The 17,650-nt window shown below is 42.7% G+C and overlaps 1 protein-coding gene across 3 annotated transcripts in view; it reads left to right on the top strand.

Annotated features, from left to right (window-relative positions):
- MRPL24 (mitochondrial ribosomal protein L24) overlaps window positions 1–15,378 on the top strand; it is a 307,204-nt gene extending 291,826 nt beyond the window's left edge. For all 3 annotated transcript variants that reach the window (XM_044079808.1, XM_044079809.1, XM_044079810.1), the window contains exon 6: window positions 15,017–15,378. In XM_044079808.1, coding sequence (XP_043935743.1) covers window positions 15,017–15,153 — 137 coding nt within the window. In that variant the 3' untranslated portion in view covers window positions 15,154–15,378. The remainder of the gene's footprint in view (window positions 1–15,016) is intronic.
- The last annotated feature ends 2,272 nt before the right edge of the window (window positions 15,379–17,650 follow it).

The raw sequence follows: 17,650 nt of genomic DNA, 5'->3' as shown, positions 1-17,650 counted from the left end.
CCTCTGGGTTTCATGTCATCTTGCATTCTACACATTCCGTATGTCAGACTGCATATGAGGAAACTATAATGGTACCTAAAAAGCCTTTGGTGTCAACACTCTCAAGACCTGGTAACTCTTATACCAGTGATACCTTGCCTAAGGACAGACTTTCTTTGGTGGGTATGCTACCACAACAAGTGACTACCTTTCTCACCTCACCACGGATGCATCAGACTATGCCTGGGGTTCACACCTGGACGGCAGGTGCATACAGGGCCAGTGGAGCCCACAGCAAATCCATCTGCATATCATCCAAAGAGAGGTGTTGCTGTCCAGCACACACTGACAGCTTTCAGGTCCCTTCTCTCCCCAGGGGCTCTCCTGATCAAAACAGACAACACTACTGTGATTTGGTATATCAACAAGCAGGGAGGGACTCACTCCTACCCTCTATGCAGGCTGGCCATGACCCTTTGGCACACAGCCTTTGCCATGCAACTCCACCTGTTAGCATAATTCCTGCCAGGCTGTCTAAACTCTCTGGCAGACCACTTAAGCAGAAGTCTTCTGGACCCACACGAGTGGAAGCTAGACCAAAGAACCTTCACCCTAATAACTCAGAAATGGGGCACCCTGAAGGTCGACCTCTTTGCCTCCCATACCAACCATCAGCTCTGCAAGTTCTGCACCAGGGAGCATCACTGCATGGCTTGGGAAATGGATGTCCTATCTTTCCCCTGGGACAGTCTCTCAGTCTATGCATTTCCCCCACTACCTCTCCTCACCAGGGTACTGCTCAAAGTAAGGGAGGAAAAACCAAGGACAATTATGATTGCTCCAGACTGGCCTCGCCAGCATTGGTACCCACTGCTGCGCAGCCTGTCCCCACTGCCACCATGGCATCTCCCTCAGACCTCAACCCTCCTGACTTATATAGGAGAATTCATGCATCCCCAATTGCAGACCCTCAATTTGGCAGCCTGGCTTATTCCCTGAACTCTGATCAATATGCCAACCTCCGTAAACAGGTTCTAGATGTCATAGGTGAGGCCAGATGCCCTAGCACTAGAAAGTCTTATGCTAACAAATGGAAAGGGTTCTGCACCTGGATTCAGGCTAAGGGAGCTGATATGGCACAGCCCTCCCTACCTCTCATCCTGGATTACCTAGCTGACCTGCTACACAGTGGTCTCTCCTTTTCCTCTATTAAAATTCATGCCACTGCTATCTCTGCTCATTTCCACACTGAGCTCCCCCCTTTTTCTCACACCCTCTGATCAAACAGTTCCTAAGAGGGGCTAGCAACTTGAGGCCACCCAGAAGAGCACCTACCCCAGCTTGGGACCTAAACTTTGTCTTGGAAAAGCTCCCCCCCCCTTTGAACCAGCACTTTCAGCAGAGTTAAAGTTTCTCTCCTGGAAGACTGCTTTTCTTCTGGCCATCACTTCAGCCAGAAGAGTCTCTGAGCTACAAGCACTCATGGCTGTAGAGCCCTTCATCATCTTCCATGCTGACAGGGTGTCCCTCAGGACTAACCCATCCTTCATGCTGAAAGTGGTGCCCAGTGTGGCTCTCACCAATGCATTCATTTGCCCACCTTTTTCCCTAACCCACAAAACAAGGGGAAAGGATCCCACACTCTCTAGATGTGCACAAACAGCTCAGATTCTATCTAGACAAGACTAAATTATTCAGAAAGACTGATCGATTACTGGTAAGCTTTGCTGCAAGGGCAGAGGACAAAGCCATCTCCAAACAAACCATTTCCAAATGGATAGCTCACTCCATCCATTTCGTTTACAAGTAACACGGGAAATCTCCCCCTAAGGGGGTCAGGACTTCACTCTACCAGAGCAGCCTCCACCCTCTGCAGCTTTCCTCAAGGAGTCCCCACCAGGGACAATCCTGGAGGCTTCCACCTGGACATCTGTTCAGACTTTCACCAAGCATTACCGCCTGCCTTACCACCTGCCTATCTTCTCCAAATCCAGGGCAGGCTTTGCCACTGCAGTCTTGCAGGGCATCCTAGCCATCCCCTAGTCTCCTTGACTGCCTCCATCCTTTTCCTCATTTTTTATGAATCAACCCAAATGTGATGACTGCAACAGTGAAACACGAAGAACAGTACACTTTTGTACACTTACCATAAATGTAGATGTTAGAGTGTATTCACTGTTGCAGTCCTGGTTTCCCTCCCTCCACCCCCCTCTCTCTCTCTCTTCCTACTTACAAGGAACTTTTTAGTATTGACTCTCTACTGTTGGGGTTCTTCCACCATATTCTGGCTCCCACTTGGGGGCTTCTGATAGGGCAAGAAAAACTGATGTAATGGCATCGGGTGCTTACTTTATACTACTGATGACCTGATGTCAGTCCTAAAGCGACTGCAACTGATGCAGAAATACTAAGCCTCTGGTATTCGGGACAGCCGAGGGCTACCCTGGCAGGGATAACCCAAATGTGATGACTGCAACAGTGAATACACTCGAACATCTACATTTATGGTAAGTGTACAGAACTGTACATTCCTGTGCCCATCAGGGGAAGAGGGTTTTACTCCAGGCTGATTATCATCGTGTTTCACTGTTGCAGTCATTACAATTGGGTTATCCTGCTGGCAGGCTACCCTCTGTTGGCCCGAATTCCAAAGTCTAGGTCCGGCGTCAGTTGCTGTCGCCTCTTCCCTGACGTCAGTGCGCAAGGGGTATAATAGATGCAGCCAACGCCGTTTTCTTCAGTCTTTCTTGCCGCGTGGTGCCGAAGCAAAAGCAGTTCACAAGTGCCGGTCGGCCAACTCCTGAGATTTTCAAAATCGAATTTCAGATCCGAAGTCTTCATTAAAGCCAAGTACCCCATTGGGGAAACTTTTTTTTCTCGCTCCAAACCGATGTCAGAAAAAGTTAACAACTGTATTTCTTGTGGGAAGCAAATACCTCATAAGGATTTTCATTCTTACTGTATTCCTTGCCTCGGCCCTGACCTCAACGTTGCTAGCTGTCGGTTTTGTGTTAGATTTAAACAACTCACTATTAAGCATCGGTACGATTTTGCCTTTCATTACTTTGGCCGAAGATTTAATTATATAATGCCGTCGGAACAGCCGATGACCGGAGTTTATAAAAAGCGCAAGGGAAAAGAAAAGGACAGGCATCCGAGGTCCAAAACTGACGAGGCTTCCGCTAGGCCTGTCGCCGGTTCTCAGTGAGGTGCTTTCGCAGCCCCTGACGCCCGCTACCTCAGAGCCACAGGCCGCTTCCGACTCCCATGTGGAGCCAACTAGGCCACTGGGAACTCAAGGTATTGGACACTCGGAAACTATTCCTTCAGATGGGTCTGGAGCCGCTGAGCAGGCATCTGCTTCTGAGGGTGTTGTCGGACCTACACAGTTGTATGTAAAGCCAACCTCAGCTTCAAAGGCAAAGACTAAAGCAGCTCTAAAGACAAAGAAACAAGTACAGCATTCTCCTGGACAGACTTCCATGCCTAAAAAACAGATGCTTAAAATGGCTGAAGACCTAATTACTTTGATCAGGGGTTCCCATCCCCCTCCTGATGAGACATAGGCAAGAGATAGAATATGAATCTTCAGATCAGGTTTCCATTTCCTCTGATTCCTCTTCTGAACATGAATATTCCCTTCCTCCCTATGAGGATTCTGATGCTGAAGAATCCATCCCTTCAGCCTCGCCTCCTGAGGATTATTCTTTTGGGGAGACCCTGCATACTATGAGGGAGCATTTCCATTGGGAGAGCCAAGATTACTCTGAATCCAAGAAAGGCTCAGACTTATTACCCCAGCACAGAACCCTTGCTATTCCTCCTGTTTTAGACATTGTAGATGATGTTTCTACAGAGTCCGGTCTATTTCCTGACTCTTTACCACTAGCTTCTGTAAAGCCAGACAGATGCTACAGGGTTCTGGATTCACATAAATTTCGTTACAAAAGCCCTGCTGCTGACCCAGAAACTATTTCTCAGGGTCCCAAGGGGGTCAAGGCTTCCACTGCAAAAAACCCTATTCCCTCTGATAGGGATTCAAGGGCCCTGGACAGATGGGGAAAAAAGATTTATACTTCTGCTACCTTGGCTGTAAGAGCTTTAAATTGTCAGTTCCATATGCTTAAATATCAGCAATATCTTATGTCACTGCTTAAACAGAAAATGTTGACAAATTCAGAATGTGCAGAAAACAAAGAAATGCAGGATTTATTGCATGCAGCTGAACAAGTGGGAAAGCATACTTTGCAATGTGGTTTTGATTCTCTAGAGGCCTCTTGCAGGGCCGCAGTTACAGGTTCTGTCATTAGGAGGCATGCTTGGTTAAAAGAGCAGAATCTGCCTGATCATGTTAAAGCAAAACAATTAGATGCTCCATTACAACAGGATACCTTGTTTGATGTTAAAGCAGAAGAAGTGTTGAAGAAAATGGAGGACAAAGCTAAATCTATGCAAACAGTGAAGGATTTCTTACAGGTACAGCCTCCCCGATTTAGCAGGAACTGACCTGCAAAGAATTGGTCCTTTCCAGTGTCAGACAGGCCACAAAGAGGCAGATACAGACGACCCAGAGGCAGATCACAGCCCCAAGGCTCATACAGGCCTAAGCAATGGGTACTTCTACCTCCAAAAGTGGAGAGGAAAAATCACAGCCATACAGGAAACGGTCTCAATGACTTTCCCCTACCAACACCAAGCACTTATCTTCTGACTGCACCTTTGGGGGGAAAACTAGCACTTTTCTCACAAAATTGGCACAGGATCACCCAGGACAAATGGGTGTTAAATATCGTATCTCAAGGCTACAGGTTCCACTTTCACACCCTGCCGAGGCCAAACGGTATGCCAAACCTGCCACGCAATCGATAGGCAGAGGCACAAAAACAAGTTTTATCCCTCATGGACCTGAAAGCCATTCAACAAATGCCACAGCAAGAGCAGGGAATAGGATTTTACTCAAGGCTATTCTTGGTACCCAGAAAGGACAAAGCCAGGAGACCAATACTGGACCTGTCTATCCTAAACACATTCCTGGATATTCCAAAATTCAAAATGTTAACTCTGCAGCAGCTTCTGCCCATGCTGGGCAAGAAGGCTTGGCTTGTGACTTTAGACCTAAAAGAGGCATACATGCATGTCCCAATCAGACGATCATGCAGAAGATACCACAGATTTATGGCTGGCTCAATGCACTACCAATTCTCTGCACTGCCCCTTGGCTTATCTACTGCGCCCAGGGTCTTCACAAAGTGCCTGGCACCAGTGATTGCATTTTGCAGACCAAAGAGGAATATAAATATATCCATACTTGGGACGACTGCCTTATTCAAGCAGAGAACAAGGACACTCTACTACAGTGTCTGGCGTTTGTAAAAAGGTTACCAACAGGTCTAGGGTACACAGTAAACGAAAATAAATCAAAACTTGTACCCTCTCAAGAGATAATATTCCTGGGTGCAAGCTTAAATACAACTGCCCAGATGGCTTATCTCACACCAGACAAAGACAACTGACAACTGGGACTTTGTTGCCAACATTTTGAAATAAGTAATCTGCAAGAAAAATTCTGCAGGCTTTGGGCTTCATGGCATCCTGCATTCTACTAATTCCATATGCAAGACTGCATATGAGGAAACTTCAATGGTATCTAAAAAGTGTTTGAACTCAACATTGCCACAGCCTGGAAACAATAATTACCCTCATTCCCTGCCTGCAATAGGAGTTTCAATGGTGGGCAAAAGCCTGTCACCTCAACACGGGACAGCCATTCACCATACCCACAGCCAGGCAGACATTGACAACAGATGCATCAGATTATGCCTGGGGGGCCCATATGGCAGGAAGATGCATTCAGGGCACATGGTCCACAAGTCAAATGCATCTACATATTAATCAAAAAGAGATGCTAGCTGTACAGAATGCCCTGACAGCTTTCAAGAATCTACTTCATCCAGGACAACTACTGATAAAGACTGACAATACTACAGTCATGTGGTACATAAACAAGCAGGGGGGCACACATTCCTACCCCCTCTGCAGACTAGCCATGAACTTGTGGGACACAGCATTGACTTATCAAGTACATCTGCAAGCACAATTCCTGCCAGGAAGGATAAATACTCTGGCAGACGAACTAAGCAGAAACCTAATGGATCCCCATGAGTGGAAATTGGATCCACAAGTATTCAGTATGATAGCAAAGAACTGGGGATGCCCGGACATATACCTATTTGCCTCTCCTCACAGCTACCAACTACAGAAATTCTGCACAAAGACCTCTCACAAGCAAGCATGGAAAGTGGATGCTCTATCTTTCAGCTGGAAAAACCTAACAGTATATGCCTTTCTTCCTCTGCCTCTCCTTCCCAAGGTACTCCTCAAGGTCAAACTAGAAAAGCCAAAAATGATACTGATTGCCCCAGACTGGCCCCGCCAGCACTGGTACCCAATCCTAAAGAGCTTGTCTCAAAGTCCAGCTTGGACATTACCTCAGATTCCTCACTTATTGACCCAACAAGACCGTCAGATACTGCACAGCCAATTCAGAACCTTAAACCTGGCAGCATGGCGGATACTGTAGCCATTCAAGACACACCTCTCTCAAAAGCAGTGATGGATGTTATTTTGGAGGCCAGGAGGTCTAGCACCAGAAAATCTTATGCAGAAAAATGGAAGAGATTCTGTGCCTGGAATCAGGCACAAGGCATTGACACAATTGTTCCAAATATTCCTCAGATTTTGCAATACTTAACTGAGATGCTGGATAAAGGCCTTTCCTTTTCATCAATTAAAATTCATGCCTCTGCCATTTCAGCTCATTACAATACAAATCCACCTATTTTTTCGCATCCATTACTAAAGCAGTACCTCAGAGGGGTCAAAAACATAAGACCTCCAAGGAGAGCCGCAATACCCGCATGGGACCTCAACTATGTCTTAGAAAAACTCACACTGCCTCTGTTTGAGCCAGCCTCTGCAGCTGATATAAAATTCTTATCCTGGAAAACAACTCTGCTCCCAGCAATAACCTCCACTAGACGAGTCTCAGAGTTACAGGCATGCATGGCTGTGGAACCTTTTATTATTTTCCATCATAACAGGGTTTCTCTGAGGACAAACCCTACATTTATGCCTAAGGTAGTGTCCAGTGTGGCCCTTAACCAAACAATTAATTTGCCTATCTTTTACCCATACCCACAGAATAAGGGTGAGAGACTTCTGCATTCTTTGGGCATTCGCAGACAGCTGCGCTTCTACTTGGACAGAACCAAAGCTTTCAGAAAGACTGAACAGCTTCTAGTGGCATATGCTGCAGGATCACAAGGAAAGCGTATCTCAAAACAAACTATTTCAAAGTAGATAGGCCACTGCATTTGTTTCTGCTATTCTCAGTATGGCAAATTAGTGCCTAAGGGTATTGGGCCACATTCAGCCAGAGCAGCAGCCACTTCAGCAGCCTTCCTGAGAGGAGTACCAACCAAAGACATCTTAGAGGCTGCAACTTGGAGTTCAGTGCATACATTTACAAAACACTACCACTTACCTCTCTACTCAAAATCCAGGGCATGCTTTGCCACTGCAGTTCTGCAGGGCCTGATAGCCTCTCCTAATCTTATTTAGCACCAGCCTCCCAACCTTAGCTTAGGGATTCAACCCAATTGTAATGACTGCAACAGTGAAACACGATGAACAGAGTACAGTTGTGTACCTACCATAAATGTAGATGTTCGAGTGTATTCACTGTTGCAGTCCAGGTTACCCACCCACCATACCCCTTTTTTCTTTGCTGGAACTTATCTCTACTTCTCTATTCTATACAACCTATGTGGTGTATTTGCTTGTAGATGAAGGAAAAGTTGTTTTTTCTGTATGCATGGTTTTTGGCATAATTTAGCCTACCTTTTTAGGGGCACCTGACATCTGGGGCAAGAAAAACTGAAGAAAATGGCGTCAGCTGCATCTGTTATTCCCCTGGCACACTAATGTCAGGGAAGAGGTGACAGCAGCCGACGCCGGACCTAGACTTTGGAATTCGGGCCGACTGAGGGTAGCCTGCCAGCAGGATAACCCAATTGTAATGACTGCAACAGTGAATACACTTGAACATCTACATTTATGGTAGGTACACAACTGTACTTTTCTTGTACCCAGGAAAGACTGCCCATGGAGACCCCATTCTGGATCTTTCTCATGTCAATACTTTTCTGAAAGTTCCTGCCTTCCACATGTTGTTGCAAACCTTCTTTCCTCTTATTCTTCCTCAGGCTTACATGGCCTGTATGGATGTCAAGGATGCTTATCTTCACATCCACATGCATTCCCTTTACTGGAAATGTTTATGTATTGCTTCCTTGCACTTTCAGTTCTCAGCTTTGCCCTTTGGTCTTTCTAGTGCCACAAGGATATTCACAAACTGCCTCACTCCTTTCATTACTTACTGCAAACTTCAGGGTCTCCAGGTTTACCCTTACCTGGATGATCTTCTTTTTCTAGCTCCTTGTCCAGGGACTCCAGAACAAAATCTACAATTCACAATTTCTCTTCTGCAAATGTTGGGGTTCACAGTTAATTTCAAAAATCCTTTCTTTCCCTCTCACGGGTCCACATCTTCCTTGGGTGCAGGTTACAGACATCTCTGCCTCATCCAAATGTTCATTCTCTCATTTCCCATTTCCAAAGTCTTTTCCCTCTTCCTTCTGTTACAGCTGGGGAGTTTCTCAGGTTTTTGGATTTCATGGCATCCACCATTCCTGTGCTACCTGTGGCCAAACTGCACATGAGGAAGTTTCAATGGTACCTGAAATCAGTTTGGATGCAACATACACATCCACTGGACTTTGTGGTTCCTCTTCTCCCTTGCCTCAAAAAGGAACTCCTTTGATGTATTCAACAGATTTTCTTGAATCCAAGCCTTCCTTTGCATCATCCTCCTCCTCCCACTCTAGAGTTGTTTACAGATGCCTCTGACCTAGGATGGGTAGCTGCCTTTGCTTCCATGAAGGTGCAGGGTCTATGGTCTCCTTCCTCAAAAGTAGGACCATATCATCATCAAAGAGATGAGAGCTGTCATACTAGCTCTTCAAGCTTTCCATACTCTTTTCCATCCAGGACCTCTAAAACTGTTTGCAGGCAACACCACATTTCTCTGGTATGTAAACAAACTGGGGAGGAGGGAATGAAGTTGTACATTCTGTGCACGTTAACTCTCTTGGCTTGGGACCTGGCTGTTGAGTACCAGGTGACTCTTCAGGCAGTTTATATCTCCTCCAGTCAGAAATCTGTGGCAGACAATCTGACCAGGTCCATGACTGAATCACACAAATGGATGATTCACAGGGACGTGTTCCTGGATATTGTTCACTGGTGGGGGGTGCTCCTCCAGTAGGTATGTTTGCCTCTTCTCTGAACAGACAACCTCCTCTTTTTAGTGCCAAAGTCCCAGGTCTTCTGGTTTCCAGGTCCTGTGGTTTAGAAGGTGGATCCTGTATCAGTATCTTGGAGGGGGTGTTTTCTTTATGCATTTCCCCCTTTCCTCTCATTCAGAAAGTGCTGTTTAAGAGTCAGCAGAACAAACAAAAAATCTTGCTGGTGACCCCCTTTTGGCCAATACAGCATTGGTTCCCTCTTCTGCATTTAGCCAAGGGCAGTCATCAGAAGTTACCTCACAGAGTGGACCTTTTCACACAGGACATGGGATCTGTTATCCATCCACATCTGTCAACCCTGTGTTTCACTCTGTGGGTGATGGTTCTGATCCTTTCAGACACTTTTTTCTGAAGACGTTCTTCGGGTACTACAGGAGGCCAGAAAACCCAATACTAGGAAATCCTAATCTAAATGGAAGAAGTTTTCTACTTGGTGTCATTCACACAACCTGGATCTACTGTTTGGATGTTCATTGGTTCTTTCATACTCGCGTGATTTGCTCAGTGATGGTTTGGCTTACTCCTCTGTGAAAGTTCATTTGTCAGCCATTTCTGCCTTTGTCTCTCCCTTTGCCTTCTAGGTTAGAGGTTAGACTGCCATCCTTCACATTAGACCTCCTTGGAAACCTGTTCTTCCTTCTTGGGATTTGGAGAAGCTGACTGTGGCTCCATTTGAGCCTGCAGCTACAGCTTTCTTGCAACACTGTACTGTTCTGTTACTAGCTTTGACTTCTGCTATAAGGCTATCCGAGCTTCAAGCCTTAAGGGCTTCCTCACCTTGTCTGATTTTCCAAAGGGACAGGGTCTCTTTGCGTACTAACCCTTCCTTTATACCCAAGGTTGTGAATGAGTTGTCTCTTAACCAATCTATTCATTTGCCCACTTTTTTTCCTTCTCTACAATCCTCTAGTGAAAGGATTTTAAACACATTGGATGTGCATAGACATCCCAGAGCTCTGGGATTGCTCGTTTCCAAGCAGACTCTTTCCTCTTGAATGTCGAAGGCTATTTCCTTTTGTTATGTTTTCCATGGGAAGAGCCTCTTTTTTGTGTGTTGAGGCTTATTCTGCTAGGGCTGTGGCTTCTTTAGGTGCTTTCTTTAAGGGTTTGGATATTAATTCCATTGCAGACGCAGCTACTTGGACTTCTGCACATACACCAAACATTACAAATTAGATGGCATGTCCAGATCTAGAGCTGGTTTTGCTAGAGCCATTCTTCATGGCTTTCTAGAGAGCTCTTCTGGCCCTTCCTCCTCCCAGTTTTCCTCCTAAACTTTGGTACTCTCCCTCATGTTAAGAATACTGCAACATTAGAATAGATGGGCTTAAAATAGTTGTGTAAACTCTTGCCATAACCATAGATGTCCTTCTCTTTTATGTTGCATTTTTGTATCCTCCCTGCTTCTCCCAGTGCTTGCTTTTGTTCTGGATGTCTGATAACCTTCTTGTTTCCTTTGGTTGACGTTCCTCCTGGGGCATTCAGTTCTGAGGATTGTAATTGCGGGTGTCACTTTTATGGCCGACCTACTCCTAAGCCATTCATACGATGTGTCATGTACTAGCAGTACTTAAAAGCTCTTGTATACTGGCTGGACGTCTGACCACCCATGGTGGAGGATTCCCTCATGTAAAGAATACTGCAACATAAAAGAGAAGGACATCTGTGGGTATGTTAAGATTTTACACAACTATTCTTTATCTCTGCACAACCAGTCCTCGAGTTCAGCTAGTTTGTCATTTTTCATATTTGAGTTACTGCTCTGTCATTTTTTTTCTTTCATCTTTTTTAGCAGTTTACATATCAAGTTGTCTTCTGCTTCCAGTAGAGACCCACATACCTGGAAAAATCTCAGAATGCATTTGGTCAATCTTTTCTAATAGGGTGACTGGAGAACTTTTTTCCTTTAGCTGCAGTTGTCATCTGTTTTTTCCAGCTCGGCCTTACCATACTGATTTCAGTGTCTTGAATTTTGAGTTGCTCACCCTTTTAATTCACTTTCTTTTCCTTGTTGACTCTCTGGATGCCACAGACACTTCCGCTACCAGATTCTGTTATGAATTTATGGTAGTTTGCAGTCTTACTAATTTAAACTTGTTCACAAACTAGAGCTCTGTTTCTAGCTGCTTACAGCTCTGCTGGCACATTGAAAACACTTTGATTGCAGTAGTATTTATCAGCATATACCACATTCATTATAAAGATGGTGCAGTAATTCTTCCAGTGTGTGTGATTATCTCTTTGCAGCAGTATTACACTGGAGCTGCCCTTGTTTTCAGAAAGGTACTTTGTAGCCATCTAAGCTGATGCTGTTTTTACAGGGCTATGTGATGCAGTCAGATAGTACCATGGTGCATATATGCAATACGTGTGCATATTCATGTAGTGATAGTATCTCACCAAGATTCACACAGTGGAATTTCATATTGCTTTTGCATATTAAATTTATCACATTTGTCCACTATGTTTATAGTTTTGAGATTTCCTATTTTCTGTGCTTAGGATCACTTGGCATGAGTTATAGGGTTTCCCCGTCAAACCTAAAGCATTCCCTCAACACATTGTCTGGTGCCTAGGTGGAAGGAAAAATGGAATCCTTTTTCAAAAGCTGTAATGTTTGCAAATGTTTTATTTCAAGAGGAAAAGGTTCTGTTTATATACTAGTTAAAGGAGTACAACAGGTTTCTCTAATGTATTCCTCAACTTCACGGCCCTTTTCCTCCCTATTTACATTGTCCTCTGTAAAGCAACAACAATAAAGCATTTACAATTTTTATAATTCCCCTTACTTCTGTAACAGAAGCCTACCTTTTCATACTGTGATGGTTTCACTTACAAAATGATTCTCTCACATTTGAATAAAGCTTGCTGGAGTCACCCAATTACTGACATCATCGAGGCCAGGCAGTGCAGGTACTTTTTTTTTTTTTATCAGTTCCCTCCCCCGAAGTGACATCACAACAGCAGTCATCTGATTCTAATTAAAATAATAAGACCCACCCATTTTGTGATGTCATGGCTCCCTTGTCCTTCCCCCAGCCTGATTGCTGTTCATTTTATTCAGTAGTAGTGCAGTAACACCGATGTTTGGAAACACAGAAATTTGGTATGCATACTTGTACATTCTGCACGGTAAATGATGCTTAGGTGGTGTATTGCTTGCATACTTCTCTGTTGTATTTGCACCAGATACTGCTAGTGTGCAGTGCGGGAATAGAAAGATTAAACCATTACCCTGGTATCAGAGGTGGCAGTGCAACATATTCATAGTGGCTTAACATGAGAGTAGCTCTAAGCAAGCACCATGTGAAACCTGAACAAGCACCTAGAATTATTCAGTGCAGCTTCCACACCTTAAGTCTGAAAATGAATTTACATACTCACATGAACAGTAGCAGCTCCATATTGATGGCTAAAGGTGTATGGGCATGTCGGGTGGTTACTACACTGCAAAACTGGTATGTAATGGTGGAGATATTTGGAAGGCATGAGCAAACACACCAGTATATTAAAGCCATAGCACCAATTGAACAGGAGGCTGGCAAATAGATTTAGTAAGGGATTTTGTCCATGCACAAATATTTCAACAGTGATTCTTTGCAGTGGCATCCATTATCTGATTCAAGGTAAGTTAACCTTGATGTCCTTTATTTAAAAAATCAATAAAAAATTTACTTTGTTACAAGTGACTTCTGGACACAAGAAAAGGAAGGGAAAATATAGCAATGTGGTTTGTATGTACAAAGACAAATCCAGGGACACTGCAAAAGTTTTTTTTTTTTTTTTTTTTGCAAACCAACCAGTGGAGTAAAAACATATGAAGGCAAACACTGCATACCAACACACTTTGCACATGTAAATCTTAATTTTAACAAGGTGGAAGCATGAAGTGATACCTTAACACTTAAATTAATAAAGATCTAAACTGGTTAATAGTATAAATGTTTTATTATTTAGCTCCTTGGTGCAAGACCTTACTGGATGTGATTGCAGTCAAGTAAGGCCATGGTTATAGTGCAGCAAAAAAGTGTCCCCTCTAACAAAGGAAATGCTAGAGCAAAGATTAAATTACATGAGTCAAGCAATCTGCCAATCAATGGAATTACCAGGTCAAATTACCCTCAGGACTTTGACAGCTAGGGAAGCTAAGTGTTATGGGGGAGGGGAGTAGTAAATGGACTGGAATTCATTGTCTCACAAATTAGTGCCATTTAAACTAAATTAGAAAAAAGGGCAGCAGTAAACAGCACTTTGAGTGTGTTCTGTGGCATTTGCACTGTTTCTCTTTTAAGTAGTCATTCAGCAGCAGGGAATGTTACTTACACTGTTCTATTTTACTCAGTACTTTGTACGCATGCAACATCTATGAAATGACAGGAACTTTAGGCAAATGGAGGCCTGCATGATGTAAGATTTTTGAGCCAAACAATGATTTCTGGGATACTGGATGGCAACCTGATTTATCCAAACCACGTCAATATGCCAGCCTCCAGGTGGTCAGAGTCTGGAATTACATATAAAAATATTTAAAATCCTGTAAATAATCCCAGAGTGCTGTTAAAGTATAGGAAACATCATGCCATGATGTTTTAAACATGTTTTTTGAGTCTGTGGGTGCGGTACTCCTTTAAGACAGTGCAGTAAATGGTGTTTCATGTGTTTTTAAGGGTGAACAATTGTATGGTCCTCAAGTGTGGCACATGTTAATAGACAGAAGTAAAGCTACCTTGGTAGTCAAGTAATAAAACTAGACAAAAAAGTGACTGTCTTTTATTTAGCATTGTATTACAAGTATTTCATACTGTACTAAGATCTATCTTGGTATTTTTTTCTAGTGTTAGACATTTCTGTTTTGTTTACTGCTTTCTAATGAGTAAAATGGGACTGTTACCTGTATACGATTCACTTTTGCCAGTGTTTCACAAAATTAAAGAGAAACAATGTGGGATTTCTTTGAATAACGCAGCAGTAGTTTAGGTATCATTTGTTAAAATAAGATTTTGTTAAAGTGACTTAACACTGACTTAACACTAGGTGGAAGAGGAATATCATGTATTGGCTTCCATTCATCTGACTCCAATCTTCGTGACTGCTGTGACATGAACTGTTTGTGGGTGAGACATCTGTACGTGTCATGAGCGTGTGCGTGTCATGCCCTAGAAGATGGCCCGCCACAAATTTTGGTCACACTTTTCTTGAAATAGTAAAGATCTTTTGATTACTGACTTCCACAGATTAATGGTTAAAAAAAATACAGAAGAAACATGGCCAAAAGCAACAACAGAGAACACTTGATACTAAAGCTTTACCCCAGTTACAGTTTACATTCCACTATTCCGAATTCCTTTATATTGATGATGAACATGAAAACATTTGCTAACATTCAGCATCAGCAAATGCCACTCACATGGCATTGTACTTGGCACTTAAATTTATAGTTCTTGGCTGATGTTCGTACACTGATTAATTTCACTGTTTTCCTGAAGTAAGCCATCTGTTGCCTGTCTTCAGGTAGTTATCACTCTTTTTAGCCTCTGTACTCCTAGTAAAATACTGGTTGAAAAACTTTAATTTGTGTCTGTTTAATCATTTGTCAATTCCTTGTGTTTCAGATGGTCCCAAGGACACTTCTGTTGATGATGCAGTGGAAAAGACATACACCCCAGTACTGAAACCTTTTGAGGAAGATGTAATAGAGAAGATGGGCATTGTGGAAACCAGGAGACCAAGGAAATCTTACTGGTATTAATTTGCAGATGTAAACATGCAGGAAAGTGTAAACCACTTCAGAAAGATGCTTCATCACTACAAGGGCTGTTGACGTACGGAGGAGGATGAAACAAAGTAAAACTGCTTTGTACTGCCAAGGAAAGCTTGGAACACTTTGTCAAACGTAGTGCCTGGGTTTTATCTATCTGACTGTAATGTTTGAATCTGGTTCTTCCCTAAGAATAAAACTAATATTTTGCTAATAGTTTCTGCATGTGTCAACATGGCTTCACTCATTTCATCTCTAAAATGTGTGAGTTGCTAGTAAATTGAGGGAGGCAGATATAAGCTGACACAATATCTGGTATGTGAATAAAGACTAGAGAGAAGTGCACACAAAGGGTCCACATACATTTTTTTTTTTACCATCTGTTTTCCAGGCATGGTGTGCTGACCTACTGTACTGCTGAGTCTGACCTCCAGCATCCGTATTTATCCTGCTGTTGCGCAAGTGCACTCCATACTAAATATATTTCCCCACTCCATAGGATTTTTGTTATGTAATGCTAAGACTTGTTTTATGGAAAGAAGGAATTAATCCCATCATATTATTGATATGGTGGTATTTTTGTTGTCAATTTCCTAAGGATGTTTTTGGTTGCACCCACAGTCTGATGTCAGCAGGTATGTTCCTAGACAACTTACTTCAAGCTTTTGCTTCTCTTTATAATTAAGAATAAATATCCATTTGTAGATTCCCTTGTTCTCCACTAGGAAGTCTCTGTAATATTTGTTCAATATTACTTAGCAGTGGCCTTTGCATCAAATCCTTATAGCATTTGTCTATACTGCAGGAATCTTTATCCAGGATGAAATGTTTAGCATTCCAAAAGGTAGTGCCTGCTAATGTAGTTGTGGCCTAAATATTAGAGTATAAAGAGGATTTGCTTATTGCACAGACTTTTAATCCTGGCACCCTGATAAGGCATACCATGTTGCTACAGAACTGTGTTCTATAAAATTGATTCGGAATGGGTGCTAAAAGAGAATTCTTTGGTCCAGTCAAGCTAAGAAAGTAAAAGGAGACTGAAACTTTGGGTGGGGAGGGGGGTGCTAATGCTGGTGCAGTGTAGTAACATGGTCAGGTTAAGTCTCTTTCCTTTCGGGAAGAGGGACTTGTTCATGCAGTAGGCTTCATCTAAAGTAAGGACTTCTGGTTGCCACTGCATTTTGTCTTCTAAAAAATCCAAAGGTCTGCTTCAGCCTTTCTTCCATTATCATGAGGCCTGAGGACTTTGTTCCTGCTGAGGACATTTTCAGTGTCTAGATCTACCTCATTGACTTCATTACTTCCTTTGACTTTGTGCCATAAGTGACACCAGGTAATAATGTCCCTTTTTAATACCTTTCTTAAATTATCACTTAAGACACAGGCAAACATACATTAACAGAAAATAAAACAAACCCTGTTAACATTTTTCCATTTGCATATATTCTACATCCCTTATCTTTTCTTTGTAATTATCATCAGTCCATCATTACCTAAATTGTTGAATTCTTGCCTTCCCTTAAACGTCACTCCTCCTCCTGAACATTATTCTGCATGTATTGTTCCTGCAACTTCCATTTATTTCTATGCAATTTGTTCCTTCCATTTTCTAAATATCCCTCTTCAGGTTTTTTTCTCTCTTTTATAATAATCAGTACTTCAAATACAGTTGGTTTAGAGTTTGATTTCCTTTTTCTAGTTATTTTATTTTTGGTAGCCAGCATAATTAAACTTAATATGTTCTAGTCAAGTCAGATCCTGTGTCAAAGCTCAAAGTAATCATTTCCTTGGTTACAGTCATGTGTTAATCCCAAAATTTCTCGCAACTATTTAGGGAAATTTTAAAATCTGCCATTTCATTGCAGTCATAAAAAGCATGTTCCAGCTTACCTCTTTCCTTCCCATCACAACACCACATTTGGTGCTGTCTACCTGAGGAAAAATTCTTTGAAGTCTGTGTGGGGTTTACAAGTACCTCTGTAAACACAAGCAAAATTCCTAAGCCTTCTGGACTTTCTTGCATACTTGGGAGCCATGCATATGTCCTCCCATTGTTCCCTTCTAAATTGTTTTTCCAGTCTCTTCCCAATCTTTTCTAACCTCCTCTGATTTATTCTTATAGTTAGCATGCAGTATTTTATATGTCTTACTAATTATCCCTTTTTAACAGCAGCTTCTGTTCTAGATTCAACTAAAAACTTTATCAGAACATGTCTTTCACTTAGGACTCCTGTATCCCTTTCTCTTTGCCTTGATACTCAGATGTCAATCCCTGGTAAGGATGACAGCCTGTTACCTGCAGTTCAAACTTCTTGGCCTCGTCCCACTCTGTTACCTCTCCTTCTCTAGTCATATACTCCCAATACCTTGATTCCTTTGCCAATTTTCTCCAGTAAAATCCAGCCCAGTCGTCTTGTTTTCTGTACCCCCTACTTGCAGTCATCTATTTTGGAAATTCTTCTTTCTTTATTCCAGTGTTAGCTTAGTT

Source organism: Protopterus annectens, chromosome 8.part0, assembly GCF_019279795.1.
Source record: "Protopterus annectens isolate FY-2018-M chromosome 8.part0, PAN1.0, whole genome shotgun sequence".
In the NCBI taxonomy this organism is placed as follows: domain Eukaryota; kingdom Metazoa; phylum Chordata; order Ceratodontiformes; family Protopteridae; genus Protopterus; species Protopterus annectens.
Note: the sequence above shows the minus strand (reverse complement) of the source record. Positions and strands in the feature narration are given on the sequence as shown.